This window comes from Tarenaya hassleriana, unplaced genomic scaffold (genome assembly GCF_000463585.1).
Source record: "Tarenaya hassleriana unplaced genomic scaffold, ASM46358v1 Cleome2, whole genome shotgun sequence".
Taxonomy (NCBI): domain Eukaryota; kingdom Viridiplantae; phylum Streptophyta; class Magnoliopsida; order Brassicales; family Cleomaceae; genus Tarenaya; species Tarenaya hassleriana.
This window is the reverse complement of record NW_010965372.1, coordinates 194785-209919: the sequence shown is the minus strand read 5'-3', so window position 1 is coordinate 209919 and position 15135 is coordinate 194785. Positions and strand designations below refer to the sequence as shown.

Below are 15135 nucleotides of genomic sequence, written 5' to 3'. Positions count from 1 at the left end.
TTTCAGCTTTCTTGAATCTGCCGAGAAAAAACGTGATAATAGCGTCGTCCTACTTCTTCCAATGGTAAAGTATCATGTTCTGCATTATTTTTTTTTCAACTATTGAAGCCAAGTATTTGTTGTAAAGGAGATTCTACTGTACGCTGTATAAAAATCTCATTGGCGTATGATGGCGAATACTAGAAGGTGAAATAATAGATATATAAAAATGGATAGAATTAAAAATGATGTTCTTAGAAAGAAATAAAATATAAGTAATAGATATAAAAGAAAAATTATGAGGAGACGTATAATATGGTTTGGACATATACAAAGTATATCGATAGGTGATCCAGTTAGAAAAGTGGAGACTATAGAAATAAAGATGAAGAGAAAATGAAGGGGTAAACCAACATTAACTTGGAAACATGTCATCGGGAATAGTTTGAAATTATTGCGAATTTCGAAAGAGCATAGTCAAAATCGAAATGAGTATAAATGAAGAATTCATTCGGCCGACCCCAAATAAAATTGGGATTAAAACGATATTGATGTTGATACTGATGTATTAAAGCTCTTATAAAACTTTTCTCTGTTTGACTCTTTTAGGGAAAAGGATCGTAGATAAGCTCGCATTCTATAGTATACGTGAGAAACTTTGTATTTTTCATTTCCCTTGGTCAAATCAGATGATAATGATTCTGAACTGAATTATTACCTTTTTTTTATAACGACCCATAGCTGCTATCCTTCGGATGCGCTGACTAGGTAAACCTCCGGTTCGGGAGCAGCGTTTGTATATGGATCATATAAATCCAGAAATTACCTCCATCCCCACCCGCCAGAAACCGAACATTCAACCTCAAGGTTAAGTTATTTCATACCCCAAGTTTGACCACTCGCCCACGATATATTGGGTTTGAATTATTACTTTTAGTTCACAAAAGGTAGATCTTCCTCGGCCTCAGTTATTGTAACTTGTTGAAATAAATTATTTAAAAAAAAATATCATATTGTTACGAATAGCAATAATATTTTTTGAATATTTTGTTATTTTTACCGTCATTTAATAATAAAAAAAACTATTTATACGAGAAAAAAGGATTTTAGGGTTTTAATTTTTTTAAAAAAGTGAAGTTAATTAGACAAACAACTCTATCAATAATTTTTACAGTTACCAATAACCGTCAGAAGTACATCTCAGAAATCATTCAACTTTTTAGCTGGATCAAAGAGATCTAGATAAAAAGCTGTGTTGCAGATCTGAGAAATCATTCAACAAAAAAAAAAACAATAAGAGATCTATAATGATGGGCACATATGCAAATATTTTCATACCCTTGTTGCAATGTGGGGTTATATATATTTGATGTCGAGGGGTTTCATTCAAGTGTGTACCATGATTTTTTTTTTATCAAATTTTCAATAATTTCTTGGGAAAAACTCTTAAAAATTCTCAAATTTATAATATAGTGGAAAACTATTCCTGAATTTGTAGGTGTTTTTTTTATTCTCTTTAAGACACGATAATTCATAACTTGTTTAACAGTGTCATAATCGTTCTTACCAAAAATTTTTGTAAAGTAATATGTTGAAAAATCCTACATGGAACATGAATCATCAAAACCCGTCAAATTTTAATGTCATGTATGCAGAATCGGGTTTAATAGACACGGTTTAATAAAACCGATTTGTAAAAATTCCGGTTCAGTAAATATAACAATTTGGCTGGTATTTCCGAGCTCATCGATGGCATTTCCGATTGCCGCATCTCTTCCGAGAACAACACCGTTCTCATAGAAAAATCTAGGACAAAAAAAGATCTACTCTCGATGATGGGTATTTTGATGCCAAACGCTCCTGTTTCGGCGGAGATATGGATTTAGAGCTCGAGAACCGACAGTGTTGATAATTATTCCGATCTCCGTCATTATCTCAAATCTTCCGGTGTACTGAAATTTTCACTATTACGAAACGATTTTGTTAAACTGTATCTATTAAACCCGGTTTTGTATAGGATTGTTTAACACATTATTTTGATCAAAATTATTGTTAAGATGATTATACCACTTTTAAACAAGTTTAAAAATAATCGTGTCTAATTTTTCAAGTTCGGAACATTAGTAAATTTAGAAATTATTTTTCCATCGAATTACACGTTTAAAATTTTTTAGGAATTTTTTCCTGATTTCTTTTCTTCCTTTCTTTTTTATAACGTGGTAATCCATAAATAAACCCTTTTCTTATATCATAGTATGCAAAACGCACGAGATATATAAACTACTTTAGATTACTCATATTGACAGAATCGAAGATAAAGATTGAAGAGTACACATCTGACCGTTTGAATATATTTTATCATTCATGATCAATGATAAAGCATGATTTTTATGATACAATGAACTCAGAATCTTTGGAGATTTGGAGATGTTTATAAATACCGTAATACAAAATTCACACAACCTTATGGGTCGGTCAGTCAAATCACGAAGCATTGGTTTTATTGTATATATATATATATGTATACACACACACGTATGTAAATCTCAACACGAGACAGTCTCCTCCACTTGCTAAAAGCACGAAACCTTTGGCTAATGAGACCTAACGGGTTTACCATCATTCCGTGGGGTACGAACTAACAAACTATAAAAACAGAAACCTATCCATAACATAAATTACTTCTCAAAGCAAGGAACGAACACTTTGCCTTACCTCATTACCCAACTTCTCTTCACATGCAAAACTTCTTCTTCTGCAACATATATCATGCATATTGTCAAAAAAAAAAAAACCCCCGAGGGCAGACGAAATCGACTAAAGGAAACTGCTTGCTTCTTATCTGAAAATTTTTAGAAAAAGGAATCAGGTGTCCGCAAAAGGGTAGTGGTCTACCTTGTATTTCGCTTCCTCCTGCCTGTCTATGTAAGCCAGAAGTTCTTCTTGCCTCATCAATGCCTCATGTAACGCCTGCTTAAGCAGAGTGTATGTGAATAATATAAGATCGGTATGCAAGCGCACGGGCGATTGGATGGAGAGATTCAATGTTTTATACCTTTTTGGTAGCAATAAGTTCGGCTTCTAGTGCATCCACGCGATAAACAGCAGCATTTAGCAGTTCCTCTTTCTCATGAGGCATTGTGTATCGCTTTGAATGAAGGGTTTCCACTGTTTTCTCGAGGTTACCTAGTCGAACCACTACAGAAGAAAGGAGATCTCTTTCGGAGATAGTTGGGTAAGCCGGTGATGGAGGGCGCGACTCCTTTTCAATTGGTTCATCACCCATGTCAGCTCTAGTGCTCGAAGAATCGGACTGAGACTGTCCTTTCGTCTCTGGTGGAGCCAGAGGCACGAAGAGAGTAAGCAAGGTCATGAAGACTGTGGTTAGCCACCTCCATATATAACTAACCATCCATGTACTCTCCAAACCAGATGTTGAAGTTGTACCTGTGACATGTTCCACATCATCGGGATAGATCATAGGGTTATTTGTTTGTTAAGCTTTGATATTTTATGTCTCTTTTATTAGTCAATCAGTTTGTATGGAGTTGATATTACTATGTTTTGTATTTATATATTTGCTTATGATAGTATGATAGGAATTAATATTATAATGAAAGAAACTAAGTTTTCTATATAAACTCATTCAATTATCAATAATACAAATCTGCAAATCTTATCATTTAAATTATTTAATTGGGTTGGGGGACTAGGAATAATGATGAGTAACACCCCCGAGTGTTCACCACCTACAAAGCCGATTATACAATGGATGGCATCACAATGATACTCTCCATAAGAAAGAACAACCATCAGTACCATAAGTATACCTTGCATCTCACGGCAATATTGATAGCATCTGAAGGCCGGAGATCAAAGCTGATGCAATCGGATTCATTACCAACCTGCAACAAAATCCGAAGCACCGTTTTACTTATATCGATAAACTGGGTAACTAGTATATTAAAGTTTTTCAAAACCGATGGAAGATGGAAGTGGTTACATGCCTTTGAAAGGAACAACTGTGCGAAGTATGCCTCCTGAACTCTTTTGGTGACTCTAACAAGTTTAACCTGAAGAAAAGTTGGATGATTTTTCATTAACAATGTCTTGCAGAATGGAATTTTGAGAAAGAGAATGAGGAGAAAAGAAACAGAAATCACAACAAGACATACTTCATAACCCATCTTGTCAACCATCTCCTTCTTCCCTACAAAAGGGACTTTTGTTCCTTCAATAAGATTATCAGAAAATTTGATAATTAAAAAAAAGGGGAGGGCGAACGAACGCTCTAATATTGTTTAAGGATCTCCCAACTCCTAAAGACCGGTAAAACATCATTGGTAGGTTCCTAGAATCTATCAAATTTCTATGAGAAATTGCGGGTAGACAAAATGTTTTGGACAATCGAAAAAGGTGTAATTTCATCTGGATTTTTGCACATCTTAGTTTTCGGCTTTGGGTCTTACCTTCTAAAGCAATTGGCTTTCCATGGGGCTCCCAAGATACATCCACAACTTTATCCACCATCGGTACACACTCCTCATACTCTGAAAAATGAGGACTTGATCTTCCATTGACCCGATTCTGGATAACCGTAAAAGCATGTGAGGTAAGGCAAGTACAAAAGACAGGGAGGTGTATCACGACGGTGGATTTCTGTACATATCAAGCCACTTACATCTTCAGTAACAGGAGTCAACTTAGGTACAAGGTTGTTCTTGTTTACTTTCGGAGAAGCCATCTCATCCATTTCAGACCCTGACTCCGCTGTTGAAGTGTCACTAACTTTTATCTGAGTGAAGGGATGATATTGCCACTGTCAGATACTGTTTCACCAAAGTGTTATGTTACTGACACTCAAAACGAGCTTCATCCTGAAAAATCTGAAGACCTCACCCGAGAACAAGATGACTTATCAAGCGAGGATACCTGTGGGTCATTGTTCGAGATAGCACTCGCATGCCTACAAAGCGTCCCACCACTACGAACCATCTGCATGGAGACCAGAAGATCATTATGCCAGTATATATGTTTTGGTTTTAACAGCAATAGGACATACAAGTTGGAGAATATCAAGGAACGCGTTTCACCTTCAATATTTCAGGGTCTTTCCAGGGCCCTTTATCTGATCTCATACAACCACCCTGATCAGTGCAAGTGCATGTTCCGCCAAGAAAATCTGGCAGCTGACTGAACAATTTCCAAAAATGGTTATATGTCGGGGACTTGGTAATCAAGCAAAACACAGGAAAATGAAAAATCGATACCTTGCATCAATTATCTCAAGTAATTTGTTCTGGTACTTGCTACCAAGGACCTATCATACAACATCAGTGCCAGTTGATGCAATCAAATTTTAGTTACAAGGGTGGTGGAAAGATGAATGTAAAGAATAACAGTCAATTTACATGTATCTTCGCGGTCGTTTTTGGATCGAGAAAAGATTTGATGGAACCCCAGAGCATCTTAAAACCAGAACCAGCATTGATGATGAACATACGGCGAAGTGTCTGCACACACGTCATACAACATGATATTTAACCAGAGGCTGAAAACACAGCATTCTTTGGATACAATGACAACCACTCCATACCTCAGGGTAATTATCATTATCAATCTTTTGCAGATGCATTATGAGATCCCGAGCAGGCTTAGTCAAGTTTTTAAAACCCTGCAAATGTATACTAGAATCTAACTAGAAGATACGGGATATTTTGCAAATTCCAGATGAAATTTCAAAAAGAATATTTAAGGTTTGGGATTAGAAAAGGCATATACCACGCCTTGAACATCTAGAATTGTTGTGCTGGAGTCAATGTGTCTCTTTGCAGCAATGCAGCAAGCTGGAAACTTAATAGTAACGGTTTTCTCAAACTCCTGAACATGATATCTCACATATCGTTCCAGAGTGGTGACTTGCATGAGTTTGCTTGGCTCTACTTTTCCTAATCTTTCTATGTAAACAGGTCTTCCTTCCTTATCAACACCATGATAGCCCTGAGGGTAGTATTTGAGAACTTCGTCCAGTTCAGTAAACTCAAAATCCTAGAACAAAGAAACTATCAGCAACTATCCACAAAACTTCAGCTGCAGCAATAACAGTTTTGAAAACAAAGTAGGTTTGCATACAAATACTTAACAACAGCAAAAGATTTACCCCCAAAATTGTCTCTGTACCAAAATCTCTTCTCCACTGGAGCATATTGGCCCACATTAACTTCGCTTTTCCAAGATCAAATTTCCTTGCTTTCAGAAATCTGTTGGCAGGAAGAAAGAAAAAATTTAATAACAAGTAATATGTCATAAAAACACGGCTCATAATTCAATAACTGTCTCCTTCTACTGTTTAATCTCAGGACCAAAGTCTTAAACAAGGAATGTAATCCTATAAGCAAAAACGCACTGACAGACCCGTATGTGGTGAAATATGCATCTCCCAACTAGTATACATTAGCTGACAAACTCCATTTAGCAACATAGAGCAGACAGACACGCGCTAAGTTCGTCGACAAGGGAAATAGGAAGTCATATCAATCAGGAAGAAACTATCAGCAGAAAACAATGGAAGAGACAAATGACCTCAACATCATGTGATAATCATCCAGTCTGGGAGGAAGCAAATTATCCGAGATGAGTGCTTGTCTGAACTCATCCACAGCTCGCAACTCCTCGGCATCATGTACATCTTCGATGGTAAGAGAAAGAGAACGATCACTGGTTGTCCTCCTACTTTTCTTCCTCAGCGAATGTCTGAATTTGCTTGAAGCCTTCGCTGCTTTCTTCTTCAAGTTACCGATTCTAGTTCTCTTCTCATCCTCTGAAGCTTCAAAATCTGACTTCCTCTCTCTTCTCTCGTCATTGTTAGAACAGCCTTCGAAGCCTGAAACACAACCAAACACGCAAACATCACCGTGGGACCTCACAACGTAACAGTCCCTCAATTTCTACTAGTTTCCTTGTCGGAATCCATCACAACATCGATAAAAAAAAACACACGAACATGAACGCCACGAGACTACAGAAATCAATCCGGTTCCTGTTACAGATTAAAATATAGCAACCCAATCACAATCCGAAACCAGCAGCTTAAAGCCCTATAATTCGCAGGCAAAACCCCAAAATCGCGTCATTCAAACCTAGGAAAACGATCAAGAACAAAGCAATAAGCAGGAAAGAGAGACTTACAAGGTCTGGCGAATCGATCCAGAGGACCCGACATAGAATAGAATCGATCGAGCGAAAAGAGACGAGAACCCTGGGAAATCCGAAATCTGCAAAATCACGCGAGAGGAAACAGGGAAATAGAAAGAGACGTCAAATGAACCGATGACTTTTAAATGTAATCGTGCGTTATAAGTAATTCTAATAATAATTAAAAAATAATGAAATTTAGTTTAAGAACCCAGATTCTAATTTTTTATTTTAAAGCGGTTGGTCATTTTTGTGGGACCCACTTAAGTTCGACGAGCCGCCTCGTGTGAAACCTCTTGGCGGGAACTCTTCCTTTATATCTGCAAGACTGCAACTGCAACATCTTTCTTTCTCCTTTTTTTTCTCTCCTTTTTATTTTGGTAATAAAAGCCAAATCAAGAAAATTAAAATTAATTTTTGTACGAACCGTGAGCCCCAGGCAACTCCAAATGGAATCTGAACAGATCCAACCAATCAGTGGAAAGAACCAAGTTGATTAATTCTTAATCTGTTCTTAATTAATTAGAGATAAAGAACGCACTAATCGTGTTTAAAGTCCAAACATATATTAACAAGTGACACATACATACACACACATGACATACAGTCATTGTTTTTCTTCTTGTTTCACTAAGGCAAACAAGTGTAGAAGTTCGAGAGAGCATCTCCTGTTCTCCTTCACTTGTTCCAAGCCTCTCCCCCCACAAATGGCTTCTTGACTATTATTATTATGTACAATAGCTACCTTCTTCAAGCTCTAACCAAAACCAAAGGCAAAAGTATAACGATTACACAAACTCGAAATTTACGAAAATCATATAGGTATTTCAATTCAACGTCGGGTTATGGAATTGGAACGATAGGTGTGATCATACCTCTCATGTATATTTCCTCAAGTTCCGTTTCGCCCGAAGCTGTCCAAGCTTGTCTCTCCACTCAGCTGCAAAACCATGGCGGCTAGTGATCTCAAATTCAAGAACAAGAACACCCACCAAGTTGTTCATACAAAAACTGGATACCTTATAGTCACTGATCAATACCCAGCTTTACAGGTAAAAACTTCAGAAAAACGTTTCTGATTTGACACCCATCTCCACACTGGAGGGGATCGAAGAGTCTGTGATGTTAAGCGGAAAGGGTCGAAACAGAATACTTCTTGGAAAGAGTCTATGATGTTTAAGTTCATATGCACGAATCACGGTTACCATCAGATGCGGAGTAATTCCATTGTTTAGCAAAAAAGGGGCAAGAATTGGATAGGCAAGATTTCATTAGGACAATGACCCGAGATTTGAGTGGATTAGGACGAAGAGCTTACCAGCTTCGTCATATCGTTCTTCATCAACAGCTTCCATCATGTTCCTCAAAAGATTAAACTCTTTTGTATCTAGACAAGGCTGAGAAGTAGGACTGCACGAGGAAAACAACGGGTTTAAGTTATCATAGTCTCGTTTCATCAGAAGAGAAAAAATTTATAGATTTACCGAACATATCAGTTCGAGAATTACCGGTCCAATTCAGTAAATAATAACCCATCGGAAGCAGGTGCTTGTGTATTGAGCTTCCCTGATTCGATAATACGCATCCCATCACTATATGCTAAGTACTTGTTAACTTGGATAGGTACCTACAAAGCCGATTATACAATGGATGGCATCACAATGATACTCTCCATAAGAAAGAACAACCATCAGTACCATAAGTATACCTTGCATCTCACGGCAATATTGATAGCATCTGAAGGCCGGAGATCAAAGCTGATGCAATCGGATTCATTACCAACCTGCAACAAAATCCGAAGCACCGTTTTACTTATATCGATAAACTGGGTAACTAGTATATTAAAGTTTTTCAAAACCGATGGAAGATGGAAGTGGTTACATGCCTTTGAAAGGAACAACTGTGCGAAGTATGCCTCCTGAACTCTTTTGGTGACTCTAACAAGTTTAACCTGAAGAAAAGTTGGATGATTTTTCATTAACAATGTCTTGCAGAATGGAATTTTGAGAAAGAGAATGAGGAGAAAAGAAACAGAAATCACAACAAGACATACTTCATAACCCATCTTGTCAACCATCTCCTTCACCACCTGATACATAGTAGGCCTTGCCTGCAAATAAGTAGCCGAAAAAAAATCCATTAACTCTCTCTTCATATCTCCTAGGATACAAAAATTGGAGTATATTAAGAGTGATCAATAAAAGCATACGATTTGGAGATTCGTCAAAGCTGCCATAAGCAACACACTCGGCATCTCCACTGCAATAAACAACAGAAGAAACGAACTCAGAGCAATGGCCAGCGAGAATAATGCCACTTTAAGATTACCAAAATTTTAGGCTCTCATATGATGAGTATGGGTACAATGTCACATACACACGATAATTGGAAGGAGAAGACCGGTTCCATCTTCCATTTTCAAAACAATTGCAGGGTGTGGAGCATAATCTGGTAGATGCCCTCCTTGAGGATTGTTATGGACACAGCGTAAATGCCTGCCATCCCTCATCTTTACCATGAAACCATCAGCTCCACTCCTCACCTCAACTAAATACGAAATCCAAACAATATATCAATACACAATAGACAAGTACTTCACATATAATCAAGGGCATCCACAAGCAAATGGAATTAGAGCTGGTGGTCATCATTTCAACATAATATATCAATACCGAATCATGTTTCAGACCAAAAGAGAACTCGGGTTTCTTAACTGATTATTAATCAAACTTACCGGCTTCCACCACACTAGAGTTAACATACTCTTCATTATTTTCGTTGAAATTCTCAGCAGTACTCCCAGAACCGTCAGAATGTGAACTGAAAACACACTGTATACTCTTGCATCGACGAAGATGCAACCTTAGATGGACGGTGGAAGCCCGGGCCTTGACAACTTTTGCAGGGCTGCCCAAGAATCGGCTTCTAAGAAACTTAGTGTTTGAGGCAGAGTAGCTAACAAGCGAAGTACAGGCATTCATTTGTCTGGGACGAACAGCCGGGCAAACAACAGGTGCATGAACTGACCTCATCTTCGCTCCTTAAATGCTGAACCCAAGAAAAGCACAACAAGAACAAAACTTAGCTCTCTGTTAACAATGGCTTATATGTAACTTTCAACAGTCACAAACTACAATAACTGAAAGATATATGAATCAGTAACAGGAGATAGCTGTCTCTATAACTCCGCGTAACTAGATAAAATTGGAAAAACATAAAATGCTAAAAATCTGTAAACATGCTAAAAGTCTGGTGTAATGATATTCATGAGCAGTGTGAGCTAAAAATGATCACTTGAGACTGGTTTTTCCTATATCCTGTAACATAAAACATAAGAAAGCATATTTAGCTTTAGGGTTCCATGAGAGCTTCTGCAGAAACAAGTCATAAATTTTGATACAAAAGATGTTTTTGCTATCCAGCATCACCACAACCTCGATCCCAAAATGTCAATTTCCAGAATTCAATTTTAGTGCAGAGTTATGCCCACGAATATATACATACAGACACACACACACAATTATATACAAATATAAGAAGGCACATCAACATGCTAAGATTCAGCTACTACAATATGAACATGAAAAATCACTGATGCACATAAAGCACGACTAAAACCCCAACAAACTTTCCAAAAAAAAAGTCAACAATCAAACGGTTGGCAGATTTTCGATCTGACAAGCAGATTTACACAGAAACCCAGAAGAAACTTTCAATTTCTGTGATGATCAAAGAAACAGAGCCGATTTTACCCACGATTTCGCGAGCCAAACCCAGATTTTCCCGGAAATTCTAAAATCGGAGGATCCGAAATGGGCTGTGGAGAAGATGAGCGAGCAAACTCGACCAGATCGATCGACAAAGTTCCCAAGAATGAGAGAGAGAGAGAGTCAGAGAGAAGGGCGACGAAGAGGATATAGATATTCTTCACTTAGATCAACAGCGAGAATCTCCGTCACTTTATCCACCGATGTTTAGACGAATTGACCATTTCGCCCTTTTCGAATCAGCTACCCTTTAAATTGAACAACAGACTAGCAACTAGAACCAAACACTAATTTATAATTGTAATTGTATTTTTATCCTATATGAAATAATTATAATTATGTTGTATTATATATAATAAATAAATAATATAAGTTTAAAAGGAGAGCTATGAAAGAATATTTTTTATATGAAAAAAAAGGGTATACGACATTTATGGTGAGTGATAGGCATCCCTTACAGCACCATGTTTATCATTTTTACAAAAATATGAAATAATAATGAAAACAAAGGGTATAATAAGGAACCGAACACATGAAAGTTTCAATAGTTTGTCATTTTCCAAATTCTTGATAGCTGAACGAACAAGAATTCATTTAAATTAAATGAGTATTAGTAAAATATGGATGTTAAGAGTTAGTATAATCTATCTAATTTAATTTTATCAATTAAATTTTTATATTGTATAATTTGAAATTTGAAATTTGAAATTTCTCTTATTTTCTACTCCTATAAACTTAATTTCGTAAGTTTATAAACTCCTCTTGAAATTTATTTAATTCACATTTCTAAAATTTAATAAAAAATAATTTAACTTTTTAAACTTTTTTAATTCAATTAATCAGTTCCCAACTATAATTGTTTTTCCAATTATGTGAGATTTTTTCCTCATATACTGAAAAAACATTTGAATTTTTGTTTTAAAAAGTTTACAAATTTAACATCTCGAATATAATGCGATAAAATCCAATCTAATAAGATTTTTTATAAAATAATTTCCCGAAAATTTATAAATAATGGGTGCATATGATTTACTTTTACCAACTTAAAAAGAATAGTCAAATTTAGAAAAAAAAATAATAATATCCACAAAAGAAAGATTCTAATTTCTTTACTAATTTATCAAAAGGGTGAGAGTGAGAAGACAGACACGTCATCAATAACCGGCGGCATTATTACAATACGTGTGGAGAGTGACACGTGTTACTGATATTACATGTATGATGATACTATGGATAAGGCAGAAGAAACGTTCAATTCAATCGTATTCTCTCTCTTTTTTTTCCTCTTTCTATTTTCTTTCTTTTTTTTTGTGTCAAATCATTGAGATATTTTGAATAATTTCATATTGTTGTTTTAAAATAAAATTCTATAAAAAAATTATAATTTATCTAAATATGTCATATAAATAAATCAATTTCAAACTAACAAATAAATACTACAATTTGATCGACTTGTACCAAATCAATACCAATTTGATGTATATTTGGTATTTAACTAAATAAAATCATTGATTAATGACCATCTATTTGATACTATCATCTCCTTCATAAGACTATAAAACTTTCACAGGACATCAAGCGGGCTTTATTTTCATTTAGCATCGGGTCCCAATAGTGGCTGAAGACTGATGTAAACCCTAGATTTACACCAAGTTATCAATCCAAAAATCAGCAAGAAAATCAACACGAATAATAGGATTTCGAGATTCTCTATATTTTTTTTTATTATCAGGAGATTAACTGTTCGGTCCACTTAATCTCTTGAATTTAGAATCGGTTTTTAGTCACGCAAGTAATTGTGTCATCTTCTCTCCAATAGAATCGAACTCATACCCTCAAAATGATTTTGTCACCATTCAACCATAATCAAGAGTTTTGCCTTATATACAAATATCAAACACAAAAAAGGGGCTATTTCCTCCTCGGCCATGGTCCAATTTCTGTTCGAATTCAATTTTTACTTGTATAAATATTAACTTAAAAATCAATTATATTATAATTAAGCTTTTTTATTTTAGAGAATTTATATTGATGCCACTTTTATATTTTCCGACCCGAGATGACCAGGGTCCTCAGCCACAAGTTTGCCCATTTTAAGCCCACACGGGAAATGGGCCTAAAAAAGTCCAAACGTCTCATAAACACTAAGCTAATGATGTCAACGGTCAACGGTAAGGCCGTTGACCCTAAATTATTATTACCGTTGACCGTGCAGAATGCGACCCCACTTGAGTTTGATCCACGTGTGTTCCTTTCTACCCACTTTCCAAGTATCTTTAGTTGGACACCGAATATTCTGGGGCTGCGATGCCGACCCAAACGCCATCGTTTCATTGTCCTTTTTTTTAAAATGTAAATCATGACTTCTATGAATTCGATTAGTGTTGTGATTATGATTTAGGATTTATGATTAGAAGATTAGAGTTTAGTATTTAGGGTTTTAGAGTTAAGGTTTATAATTTAAAAACGTGAAATTTCTATTGTTTTTTTTTCTCGTCTATCTTTTATATTTAATATATTTAGGAACATTTTAGTTTGCCTAATTTGTAACAATGATGTCATTATTATTTGCCTTAACTCGCCTTTTCACTTGTTTCTAGATATTTTTTCGCATTATAAATATTTATGTTTTCCATGATAAATATAAAATTATTAATCATTTGCTACATTGAGAGAAAGAAATTCAATCATGTAATCAACTCAGATTCATATTGGACCATATATTATTAAAAAAGAAAGAAATTCAATCATGTTACGAAAGTGAGACGACTATTCTTTTAGAGTAATAATTTGTAAAAATTATTTTTTTAAAAAATAAGGTGTAAGTCTTAAATCAAAATTTGTAAATCTTTTATAAATGTTCTGATTGTTGAGTACACGATTGTTGGTGTAGTTTCAAAAATTATTTAAGGTTTTCTAAAACCTTCTATGGGTGGGGTTCTCACGAGATATATTCGATTTTGATTCTTTCAAATAAAGTCCAGACCGAACAACCTCTCACAAAAATAAAAATAGAATCTTGAGTCAAATGAAATCTAAATATATTTCATGTAACTAATGCATTATATGCAAATGCTATGTAATGCAAAACTTCATTGAGAGTATATTGTGTTTGAAAAAGATAGTTTTTAACTATAAACTTTGTGAATAATATACTATCGGTTGTACTTGTTAAATAATATATTCGGTGTTTTGAATTGTTCAACTTTTGTATATTCTAAACAACAGTACTCATGCGATACCGGTATGCAATATAATTATAGCGTATGACCAATTTCAATGTGATAAAAAAAAAATATTGTTTACTAAATAAAGCCATCTTGATCTAAAAACGTTCCTAAAACATTAATAGCACTTTAGAGATTCATTTTGTGATAATGGTTTTTCAACTAGTTAGTACTCATTCAATTTTAAACTTAAAAATATGTTATATTCGAGGTTAAGTCATATGGTATGCATTAATGTGATTTAGGTGGCTTATACTTAGTGAGAAAAGAAAGAGAAAAGCAAACATATTCATCTAAAAGTTTGACACCTAATCTTTTAATTAGGTATATTATTGTCTTTTATTCAGTTTTTAGTTTTTTTTTCAACTTTTTAATGTTAAAGGATATGAGGTGAAATCGATGTAACATTTCAAAAGCATTTTTTATATTAAACGATAAAATTAAATAAAAAAAGGGCCAAAGGTTATATAATGCACTGACTCCAACAATAACCGTGTTAGTAATTTCTTAAATAATATAAAATAATAAAAATATCTTTGTAAGATGTCATCAGCGCTTCTGATAACTACCAAACATAAAATTACTTCCATTGGTCTTTTCCTTCTGGTGGTCAAATTTACTTTGATATTTGTCTGGTTACGAGGTCTTTCTCTTACACTTTCTGAGAGATCCGATCCAGGATTGCACCTCAAATTCAAGCTCTTTCTTTCTCGAAACTCCCCAAACCCATGATTGATCGGAGAGAATCCCGATTGAATCCGGGGAAATTTCTCTGTTGATTTGTCGTCAGCGTTGTTGAATTGGCGTCGGGTTTCCTAGTTTCCCGGGAAAAATCATGGAATTGTTTCCATCCATGAGTGGAGAATAAGACTGTAGAATCCCGCGCCAAACGAAGAAGATCGAAGAAGAAGGGTTAGGGTTTACGGGTAAGTTCCAATCCCCCCCCCCCCTCTTCCCCCCCCCTGGGC

At 35.3% G+C, this 15135-nt stretch overlaps 3 protein-coding genes across 7 annotated transcripts in view; 1 reads left to right on the top strand and 2 right to left on the bottom strand.

The window, feature by feature from the left end:
* Positions 1-2461: 2461 nt before the first annotated feature.
* LOC104811367 (phosphatidylinositol/phosphatidylcholine transfer protein SFH4) lies at positions 2462-7455 on the bottom strand. Of its 2 annotated transcripts, none has more exons than XM_010538035.2 (15): positions 7437-7455; positions 7168-7253; positions 6562-6862; positions 6140-6239; positions 5761-6027; positions 5576-5653; positions 5391-5492; positions 5250-5299; positions 5073-5172; positions 4879-4974; positions 4661-4774; positions 4449-4566; positions 3035-3426; positions 2875-2949; positions 2462-2734 (listed from the first exon to the last, which is right to left on the bottom strand). In XM_010538035.2, exons 2-15 carry the CDS (start codon positions 7199-7201, stop codon positions 2714-2716), a joined length of 1848 nt encoding a protein of 615 aa, XP_010536337.1. In that variant the 5' UTR covers positions 7202-7253; positions 7437-7455; the 3' UTR covers positions 2462-2713. The 2 variants fall into 2 exon arrangements, with proteins under 2 accessions (XP_010536337.1, XP_010536338.1); XM_010538036.2 differs by having other exon boundaries at positions 4912-4974.
* Positions 7456-7669: 214 nt separating this feature from the next.
* On the bottom strand, positions 7670-11115 carry LOC104811368 (bifunctional nuclease 1-like). 4 transcript variants are annotated; one of them, XR_771446.1, is made up of 12 exons: positions 10926-11115; positions 9908-10221; positions 9550-9720; positions 9383-9432; positions 9227-9283; positions 9059-9124; positions 8882-8956; positions 8682-8800; positions 8492-8583; positions 8193-8271; positions 8049-8113; positions 7670-7930 (listed from the first exon to the last, which is right to left on the bottom strand). XR_771446.1 is itself a non-coding variant. In XM_010538037.2 (11 exons), exons 2-10 carry the CDS (start codon positions 10203-10205, stop codon positions 8052-8054), a joined length of 990 nt encoding a protein of 329 aa, XP_010536339.1. In that variant the 5' UTR covers positions 10206-10221; positions 10926-11113; the 3' UTR covers positions 7670-7930; positions 8049-8051. The 4 variants fall into 4 exon arrangements, 2 of the variants coding, with proteins under 2 accessions (XP_010536339.1, XP_010536340.1); XR_771447.1 differs by having other exon boundaries at positions 10930-11115; XM_010538037.2 differs by lacking the exon at positions 8193-8271 and having other exon boundaries at positions 10926-11113.
* A 3653-nt stretch (positions 11116-14768) lies between these two features.
* Positions 14769-15135, top strand: part of LOC104811365 (mitogen-activated protein kinase 1) — a 2690-nt gene continuing 2323 nt past the window's right edge. Inside the window, exon 1 of the mRNA XM_010538034.1 lies at positions 14769-15093. The gene's annotated coding sequence lies outside the window, so the exon portion shown is untranslated. The remainder of the gene's footprint in view (positions 15094-15135) is intronic.